The sequence below is a fragment of the Seriola lalandi genome, unplaced genomic scaffold, assembly GCF_002814215.2.
Source record: "Seriola lalandi dorsalis isolate HSWRI2012SDOR001 ecotype SW California unplaced genomic scaffold, Sedor1 jcf7180002049707, whole genome shotgun sequence".
Classification (NCBI taxonomy): Eukaryota; Metazoa; Chordata; class Actinopteri; order Carangiformes; family Carangidae; genus Seriola; species Seriola lalandi.
In genome coordinates this window covers 1-10,463 of record NW_019520260.1, presented here as the reverse complement: position 1 = coordinate 10,463, position 10,463 = coordinate 1, and the positions used below count along the sequence as shown (strand labels likewise).

The following is a 10,463-nucleotide window of genomic DNA, read 5'->3' as shown; positions in this document are numbered from 1 at the left end:
AAAATGTATTAATCAGTTGAGGCAGCAGGCTTCACTTACAATTTTCTTGTGTAATACTTGAGACCGATTGTTGTTTTTTTTCTGATGTACTGTAACTATGCTCCATACTTTCTTTATGTCTTCATGTTTTGTTGCGCTGGCGTGCAGCTGTCCACACAGTTAATTGTACATTTTAACATTTTGTTGGTTCCTTTCTATCCATGTAAATTTCATCATAAATGTTCACAGAGAATTGTGGCTATTATCTACAATCAGCCACAGCCACAATCTAGCCGCACACTGTTGACTATGTAACAAATGTCCATGTAAACAAGTCCTCCAACCTGAACAACCACATTCTCAACCCTCTGATACGATGAGTGTCTCCTGAAATAAGGCCCCTATTGAGAATGGCGTGCCTACTTTTGTTGCCATAGTTACTTTAATAAAGGTCAGGGTTTGGTTAGGTTCAGGAACAAAAACTACTTGGTCAGGTTTAGGAAAAGATTGTGATTTGGGTGAAAATAAATACTCCCTCAACATTAGATGATCTCAGCTGTTCATAAATGTTTTGTGTCTTCATTCACACAGTCTTATTTATGGAAATTTTTCTCTTTTAGAGTTAAACACAAGGAAAATTGTCATCTTGGGAAAAACTGGAGTTGGGAAAAGCAGCCTGGCCAACACCATATTTGGAGAGAAAGTGTTCAAGACCGACCACACCATCAACTCTGGAACAAGAGAATGTGAAGCACAAACCAGATCTGTCAAAGGAAGAAACCTCACTTTGATCGACACCCCTGGTTTCTTTGACACAGACAGAGCAGAGGAGGACACAAAGGCTGAGATACTGAGGTGTATCACAGAGTGCGCTCCTGGGCCTCATGCTTTTCTCATTGTGCTTAAAGTGGAGAAGTACACCAAACAGGAGAAGTCTGTCATTGAGAAAGTACAACAATATTTCTCAGAGGAAGCTTTGAAATATGCAACAGTTCTCTTCACTCACGGTGACCAGCTTGAAGAATTGAAGATTGAGGAGTTTGTCGACCAGAATGACGCTATGAAAGATCTAGTTAAGAAGTGTGGCAACCGGTGCCATGTCATTGATAATAAATACTGGAATGAAAACCTAAAAGATGAATACAGAAACAACCAGTTCCAGGTGGAGGAGCTACTTAAAACAATAGACAAGATTATGCTGGCAAACAAAGGAAGCTGCTACACCAATGAGTTGCTACAAGCAGTGCAAGAAAACATAAAACAAGAGGAGGAGGAGATTAGAAAGTCATCAGGAAACATGTCAGGGGAAGAGATCAGAAAGAAGGCTAAAGCCAGTGTATTTAAGAGGTTTTGGATCAAATTGGCAGGTGTTACAACAGGTGCATTGATCGGAGCTCTTTGTGGCGTAGCTGTGATGGTTGGATTAGTTTATACAGTTTTACTGATGCGTGCAGAGGGAAAACTTTTAAAACAAGCTATAGAAATGACAATTGGAGCAGCAGCAGGAGGAGCAGGAGCAGCAGCAGCAGGATCAGCAGCAGCTGGATCAGCAGCAGGAGCAGCAGGATCAGCAGCAGCAGCAGGAGGATCAGCAGCAGCAGCAGCAGCAGGGGGATCAGCAGCAGCAGCAGGAGGATCAGCAGCAGCAGGAGCAGCAGCAGGAGCAGGAGGAGCAGCAGCAGGGGGATCAGCAGCAGGAACAGCTGTAGCGACACTTACAGCGGTAGTTGCTGGAGTAGGAGCTGTGGCTGGTGGCATTAGAGGCTATGTTGCAGCCGAGGAGGCAGACACACCATGGGAAGCAGTAAAGATGGCAGCAGGGGCTGTCAAAGATGACGCCATATCTTTCTCTGATAATACGGCTGGGTTGTTAAACAGACTAATACATCCACATTCAGGTCGGGATGGAAAACCAAACTGAGTGTAGACTGAAAGTAGACTGCATGGAAAACTTGCTCTCAACTCGGCCTGATTAAGTTTATTCATAAATACTAACTGTATATGTGAGAAAAACAACAAAAAAAGATCTAGGTTTAAAGAAATATGTGAAATATTTTGTTTCAACTTACACTATGCAAGGTTTAAACTTTTGTTCTTTTGTTTTTGTGTCTGTTTTAAAAACTGTCTGAGTGTCAGAGATTGATGTGCTGTCTAGTGCATGAACTGTTAACAACCCAAAAACTTCTGACATCATCAATGACAGTTTTTAACTTCATTCATGAATTTGAATTGTTTTAATGAAACTGGTGTTCAAACCATTTCTCTGTGTTTAAAATATGTTTTTTGTGATTAATTAGGTAAGATTAATTGTTTTACTACCATTTAATTAAATAAAAATCATATTAATAATAATGAACTTGAGGTCTGATGTCCTTGCAAAACCAATGTAGTTTGCTGTGGATTATTATTACTGATGTGAAATTAATAAACTGGTATAGACGTGTAACATGGGACATGTGAGTGAACTTCGTTTGGATGGGATGGGGTCCATTTTTAGTGACAATAGTGACATGAATGGACTTAAATTGCATCTTACAAAGAACTGTAAAGGTCTACTTTTTATGATACATCATGATAATGACAATCATTTCATACCAGAGGAGGGTAAAGATATTCACTAAGATACTGTAGAAAACAAAAAGTGCCTGAACAACCTGCCGACCTCCAAACCTAGACGTAAACCTTTTAGGTGAGACATTAAACAACTGCATTAGTTGTGTCACATCATACATTTATACTTTCTTCATTTTGGCAAAATTGTTACACCATTCCTGAGCTTCTTTATTAGTTCCCTTGATGCATGTGCAGCCATAACGATCCTACGCCTATAAGTTGCCTCTATATATTTCACCACCATTTGTTCAGCCGAGGACCATCATTGATGACACACTCTGTGTCCTTTAATAAAATGCCTTGAAATGGTCAATATCCTGTTTGAAAACCTGACAGCAGACTCATGGTATTTCTTATCTGAGCACAGCAGAGGGAATGAAATCCCCACATGGCCCCACCCTTCAAATAGCAAGTGAAAGAGAAAGTAGAATAAAACCAGAGTCAGAGCAGAGAGAGGACACACAGAACGGTTGTCTGGTGGAGTCAAATGATTTTCACTCTTCACTGATTTGTCTTTTAACAACAAGGGCGGTAAGTTATGGTTACTTCTTTCAGTTGTTATTATTTGTTAAAACTGCTCACGGTATATTCATCTAGCTATCTGTTGGCTGATGTAAAACATGGCAGCCATGAAAAACAATCCTGTGGGTAGAAATAAATCACCTCCATGAATTTAGTGCTCAGGAATCTCAAATTTGCAGTAAGATCCATTCGAACAAATAATTCAAGAATAGGATGAGAGAGTGCCACTAAACAGAAAGTGAAACTTTAAGCACCAAAAAACATCAAGCTGAGATGTACTAACCACTAGATGGCAGCACAAAGCAACATAAGTTGGAGTGCAGAAGGAAATGCAGCTGCAGAATTTCACTGAGTATAGTGAAGAGAAGTTTACAAACTCAAATCTCTGGTTTACACTTGCTAAGATTAAAGAGGTATGCCAAGGTTGAATTTGTCATAGTTTTATCAAGATGTCTGATCAATAGGTGTGACAAGAATGACAATCGATGGCCTTGTGTGTGTGTGTGGTGTAGTAAGCAGACTGCCTAATATATGTGGTTTATTTTATTTGCAGTATTTTTAAATAAATGTAGGTGTGAACTTCTGTGTTACAGGATAAGGTTCATACCTTTTAAACACTGAGACGTAATGATTTTGTAGATGATGTAAACAGTTTTGCAAACACAGTGTAATTTTGAGCCTGAACTTACTGTTATTGTCACCTATTTTGAAATCTATAGTGGCTAGAAATCTTAACAGTGGAGGAAAAACTGTGTGATACAGATTCTGATAGTATCACAAAATGTATTTTAATAACCACACAGAGTCTGTGGCCATTCTGGCAGCTCTGTCTGGCTGCTTTGAGGGAAATGCTAACATGGGCATGACAATGCTAACATGTTGACGTTTAGTTGGTATAATGTTTACCATGTTCACCATCATAGTATTCTTAGTATTTAAGCATACTACCTTTGTTGATTGAAGCTGAGGCTTAGGGTAATGCCATTAGTTTTGTAGGTATTTGTTCATAAATCAAAGAACAAATGTACAAATTGAAAGAAAGCTTATTAGAAAAGATCTATATTTACATATATCAGAAGTTGCTCTTAAGTAAATGCCTCAGTTGTTTTACTTATTCTTCGCAATGAATTAATCCAAATGTTCATTATTTATAGCCACACTGCAGACAAAAAATATTAATAATGCATTCATTTTTCTCTTCTAGTTCTGACAGAGTCTGGGTGATCTGGTGAAGAAGTGCAGCGGCCGGTGTCACGTCACTGATAATAAATTCTGGAAAAATAACCAACAGGGTGAATTCAGCAGCAGCTAGTTGTAGGTGGCAGAGCTGCCCAACACAAGAGACAAGATGGTAAACAAAGAGATGGCACCAGCAGTGGAGGGAGAAATGCAGAATGAGAAAGTGCACATTAGACAGTCATCAGGAAACACGTCACAGGAAGAGATCAGCAACGGGACTAACAATATCCTCAAGAACATGTGCATCAAATTAACAGGCCCTGCTGCAGAATCATTGGGGGAAGCTTTCATTGGGCCAGCAGTCGTAGTTTTGCAGGATATCATGGGAGCAGGAAGAGGAGCAGAAAAGGGAATGGTAGAAGCAGAAGACACAGCAAACAGTGCAGAAGAAGAGAAAGAGAACATTATAAACAAAATTGTCAGAGGAGCATTGATGCAAACACCACCAGGACAAGGAGGTGAAGGAGGAGGTGTGCAAGTAACTGAGAGAGACGGAGCCACATCAGGGGTCAAACCAGTGTCAGGTAAAAAGTGATCAGTGTTGGGACCAAATAATGGGAACATAATAATGGGAGCATTTTTAAATAATGTTTTTTCTGATATCTAAGCTAATTTTAAAGAACAAAAGCAAAAAGATTATAATATTATTTCTCATGCGATATTAATGTTAAAAAAATGCAAAATATGCACATTATAACAGCTCTATACTAATATTCAATGTAGTGTTTTGCATGTGTATATTTGCCAGTTTTTTGTAAGCCAGTGTTATCAATTCTATACTGGTTGTGAGATAACAAACCAAAGCAAACTTACTCTTAATCATTTTGCTCATCTAGTGCCTCTGACCAGAATCGTCATGGCAGGAACAGCTGGAGCTGGGAAGACCATTAGAGGTAAAGACATATTTGAGAGACATTGTTGTCCAAATGCTTCCAAGCAAGTTGTTGCCAGTCTCAGTATACATATTTTTAAATGTATCCTTCTTGACTAAAAAACATCTCCATTCGTCAAGTGGCTAATTAAGAGTATAAAGCGGATTATAATACACTGCATTAATTTTCTACCATTACTCTCTAGTGCTCAAACAATACAGGATCATCCTGCTGGGAAAAACAGGAGCAGGGAAAAGCAGCCTGGCTAACACCATATTTGGAGAGGATGCGTTCAAGATAAATCATACTCCCAGTGAATGTCAGGCAGAGTCTAAATCTGTTCATGGAAGGAGAATCACTCTGGTTGACACTCCTGGTTTCTTTGATACAGACAGACATGAGGAGGAAGTAAAGAGTGGGATACTGAGGTGCATCACAGAGTGCGCTCCTGGGCCTCATGCTTTTCTCATTGTGCTTAAAGTGGAGAAATTCTGCAAACAAGAGCAGTCTGTCATCAACAAAATATGCCAAACTTTCTCTGAGGAAGCTTTAAAATATGCCGTAGTTGTCTTCACTCATGGTGACCAGTTCCCTGAAGGAACGAATATTGAGGAGTTTGTGGATCAGAATAAATGTCTCAGTGATCTGGTGAAGAAGTGCGGCGGCCGATGCCATGTCGTTACTAATAAATACTGTAAGAACCAACAGGGTGACTACAGGAGCAACCAGTTCCAGGTGGCAGAGCTGCTCAACACAATAGACAAGATTGTGATGGAAAACAAAGGAGGCTGCTATACCAATAAGATGCTGCAAGCAGTGGAGAGAGGAATAGAGGAGAAGGGCATTAGATCATCAGTAGGAAAGATGCCACAAGGAGACACCGGCTATACCCCAAATAACAGTGTCTCCAAGAATATGTGGATCAAATTAACAGGCCCTGCAGCAGAATCAATGGCCGAAGCTTTCTTCAGCACAGCTGTGATAGTTTTGCAGGAAACTGTCGAAGGAGAGGCAGAAAAAGAAGGAGAAGATGAAGATAAAGTAGAAGAAGTAGAAGAAGCAGAAGAAGTAGTAGAAGAAGAGGAAGTAGAAGAAGAAGAAGAAAAAGAAAAAGAAAAAGAAAAAAAAGAAACAAAGAAAGAAGCACAAAAAACAGTACATAAAGGAAAAAAAGAAGCAGGAAATGGGAGCGGATTTGGAAATTTTTGGAGAAGTGTATTGGGATTTTTTTCTGGCTTAGGAGGAGCACTAATCATAACAGGTTTAGGTGTAGGGGGAGCAGCAGTGTCAGTACTTACAGGAGGAGTAGCTGCATTAGTGGGAGGAGTGATAGCAGCAGTAGTAGGAGTGTGCGGACTAATAAAAATAATCTCAATTTTTGTACGCTTAAAACAAATATATGATCAATTCAACAATCTTTGGAAAAATCTAAAGAAATACAGTGGAACCATATTGCTGGTGGTTGTCTTCTACTCACTGCTGCTGTTAGCATTTGGGAACTTACATTTATGGCTTGTATTATTATTATTATTGTTTGTGTTGTCAGTATTATTCTTGCATTTATAGAAGTATGTAAATGTACTGTAAGTTTCACGACAACTGCCAGCAAAAATGGCTCACTTTCTTGTTATAACTAGACCCTGTTAATGTTATAACAAGATGTATTTTCTTTCTTTTCTTCTTTATTATATTTTCGCACCCTTACTTAATACCAAATTATAGTTTTTTTTGTTTGTTTTTTCGAAATTTACAAAAGACCTTCTTTCCAATATTGTTGTCACAAAACCTTATCATTTCACAAAACCAACATATCTCATTACATTTTTTCCTTATTACTGTTGTTAAATGTTATTATATCAAGAAACGTCCAAATGATGTTAAAACAATAAGAAGCTAGAGACATCATGGTCTAATCTACTAGAGACAAACTGACTGGTTTTTATTATGGTCTATTTTGTATTTTAAGCTTGGGAATGGCTGAAGTATCATTCACTTTAAGATAGAAAGGTGATTGTAACAAGGAGAAAGTCTGAACTGGAAATAGCTCCTGTAGTATCTGTTTGTTTTCTTGCTTAACATGCATTACAAAAAATAATACATTCGCTGCATTTGACTGTGTTTTATGTACTGTAGGCTACTGTATAGGTGCACTGAGTGTGGTTCTGGCTTCAGTCTGTTACTTGTCAGATTCATATTCCATTGATTAAAATGAAAATTGACTTGCACCATTTAGTTAACTCCTGTGTGTAAGAGCACGTCTCTCACAGTATAGAGGAACCTGAGCCTCTAGATATCTCAAAAGAAAGAATCTAAAGATTTTTTGGAAAACAAAATGTTGATTGCATTTGAGTGACCACTTTAATTTTAAGTCTAAAGATAACAACCAGTTAAGTCTTTGCTCAATTGTCATTTTGTTTAATGTAGTAATTGTATCATATAACATTGCCTGTTAACTTTGACTTTTACTTCAGTAAAAAATTCTACTATTTCTGATTGCTATTTTATTATTATCATTTTGTTGTGTGTTGTGTTAATCCTGCTCTGTGAAGCACATTGGGCCACATGTTTGTATGAAAAGGACTGTATGAATAAAGTTGAGCCGAATTGTGCTATTAGCGTTCTTTAGCACAGGTCTCATACATGATAATGATTTCATGCATTGCTGATATTACGACACTGTTGTTGCAAAAAACTTTATCAAACATTAAAAACATGAAAAAACAGCATAAGATATAACAAATATTTTTGACATTCCTGATCAGTGTTACAAGCTTTTCTGCTTTTCAGTATTATGAATCAACTTGTACTAACACTATCTTATTCTGAACTTGCACAGATAACAGAAACTTATAGGAACATTAATTAACAAAGAAACAAGACGACCCAACTTTAATTTAAGGAAGAGGACAAGGACAAAGGAAGAACAGGATCACACTTTTGGGTCATTATCAGTTATTTTCAGTCATTTTCCTCTCTCTTGCAACATGGAAGGAAAAAACAAAAGCATATTCAGGGTAGCAAATTTAGATATTACCATTCCATCTTGTTCACTGAGTTGGATTCAGAGCAAGGTATATTTTCTACTTTTCCAAAAATTGATATCTAAAGAAATTGGTCAGTCTTCCTGAATACCTCCTCCTTTTTATTTTTGTGCTCTTTATTTCTCACACACACACACACACACACACACACACACACACACACACACACACACACACACACACACACACACACAAAATATGAGAAAGAAAAAATATAGGTTTTAGAATGTACTTCACAATGTTTACGTTTTTACCCATTTATTTATTTACCAATAGTGTCATTACCAGTGAGAAAGTACAAACAGCAATGAATTAATAACAATAATAATAATATCAAATTATGAATTATTCATAAACTTAATAAAATATTGGAAATGTATCATTTAGTTTAGAGTATGATAACCCTCTTTTATCGTTTTTATAAATGTATTTATTTCTTATAAATGCTCATTACTTTCTGATGAATGAGTTCACTTTTTTCTGGTGAAAGAAAAACTTCTGCTTTTACTGTACGTATAATGAATGTGTGAAGAATGACTAATTCAGTGTCATTTACACAGATAATCCCAACCAAAAATAAAAAAAACAGACATTTACCGTAAATGGCAACACAGAAAACCTGTTTGGTATTCCAGGAAGTCAGGCTTATTCTAAATGTAAAAGTGCCACGCCACACCTGTGTGTATCAGTGGTTGTTTTGTAAAAATGAAACAGCAAGGCAAATGAAATATCAATGATAGATATCAATGATTTAATAATAATATGGAGTGTCACACATGCATAATGAAATACTACATATCCATGTGTCCTACACATGCTGCTGGTATGACATGTACTACTGAGAGGAGAAGCCAAAACATAATGGCAAGTACACTTTTAAATATTTTGTTATTATTAAATGCACCAACAATCTCAAGCAAGACCTGACCTTGGTTGACTGTGTGATGCAGTGTTTTCACTTTCGAAAGAAGTTGAAAATTACCTCAAACAGGGTGCAGCCCTCACAGAAACTTGAAGATCAAGAAGAATAGGATATAATATAACTTCTCACTGGTTGTGCATCAAAGGTTGTTGACGCAGTCACTTGAAAGACAAAGTAGAATCGAAGCAGAGAAATTTTAACAGTGGTTCCAACCTGATCTCATTTTTAAGATCTTGGAAGGTGAGTTAAGATCAACTATATTATCTGTTCTGTGTAGGTCTATGTTCCATGTCAACTCAAAACAATTTTGAGTCATTTATTTGGTTTAACCCAACGATGTGGGTAATTTTGAGTTGACTGAGCACAATAGAGTAAAATAATAATAATGGCAGTATGATGTGATGTTTGGACAATATCTTCATACTTTAACTGAACATATTTGCAAAAAATTCACTAACAGTGCTTTTTGTTTGTGTTCATATTCAATGTACCTGTAAAAATGTCACTGCCAACATTTTGAAAAATTAATCATGGTTATGTTTGGGCAACAACAGTCCACTTGGGTGAGGTTAGGTAAAATGTGTGTGTGTGTGTGTGTGTGTGTGTGTGTGTGTGTGTGTGTGTGTGTGTGTGTGTGTGTGTGTGTATGCGCGTGTGCATGTGTGCGTGTGTGTGTGTGTGTGTGTGTCTCACTTTGCACGTCTCCACAGGATCAACAAACCAGTTCTCAAAGATGAGTGGTGAAGCAGCTGAAGTTGATCCAGACACTGGAGGACATGAGGAACAACACAACAGCAGTGAGTTAGTCGCTGGAGAAGTTATTAAGCACAATTAAATCCCATGATTCATTCACAGCCTATTAACCAGGAAATACTTGAATTCTCTCTAATGACATACAGTAATATACAATATTGCAAAGAATATGGACAACTATCAACAAGTGCAACAGATGTTTTATCTCATTTAAACTTTTACACTAAATGTTTCTACCAGATGTCTATATTTACCCACATCGTTGGGTTAAACCAAATAAATGATTATTTCACAAGGCTCCAAATAATAAGCCAAGCTAAAGTTAAACATTTTATGTTATCTCAATTAGTAGTAATAGAAGCTAACTTAAAAGTACTGTCCATCTTTAGTGTGATTTCTGACTGTGTGCATAAAGTATATTTCTATAACTCACACCTATACCACAGTGTAATCAGTAAGCAATACACAATAACAAGCAAAACAAATAATGTAGGTCCATTATCATTATTCTTTTCCAGGGTC

General features: G+C 37.2%; 2 protein-coding genes and 1 long non-coding RNA gene across 3 annotated transcripts in view; 2 read left to right on the top strand and 1 right to left on the bottom strand.

Moving 5' to 3' along the window:
• LOC147819777 (GTPase IMAP family member 7-like) overlaps window positions 1-2,425 on the top strand; it is a 5,673-nt gene extending 3,248 nt beyond the window's left edge. The window contains exon 2 of the mRNA XM_087171626.1: window positions 600-2,425. Within this exon, the coding sequence (XP_087027752.1) occupies window positions 600-1,900 (1,301 nt within the window). The 3' untranslated portion in view covers window positions 1,901-2,425. The remainder of the gene's footprint in view (window positions 1-599) is intronic.
• A 580-nt stretch (window positions 2,426-3,005) lies between these two features.
• Window positions 3,006-7,833, top strand: LOC111648921 (uncharacterized). Its single transcript, XM_087171617.1, has 4 exons — window positions 3,006-3,123; window positions 4,319-4,877; window positions 5,190-5,246; window positions 5,431-7,833. Exons 2-4 carry the CDS (start codon window positions 4,463-4,465, stop codon window positions 6,789-6,791), a joined length of 1,833 nt encoding a protein of 610 aa, XP_087027743.1. The 5' UTR covers window positions 3,006-3,123; window positions 4,319-4,462; the 3' UTR covers window positions 6,792-7,833.
• Window positions 7,834-8,507: 674 nt separating this feature from the next.
• On the bottom strand, window positions 8,508-10,431 carry LOC147819776 (uncharacterized). Its single transcript, XR_015436605.1, has 2 exons — window positions 9,882-10,431; window positions 8,508-9,349 (listed from the first exon to the last, which is right to left on the bottom strand). It is a non-coding gene; the product is annotated as an uncharacterized LOC147819776 (long non-coding RNA).
• Between the last annotated feature and the right edge of the window lie 32 nt (window positions 10,432-10,463).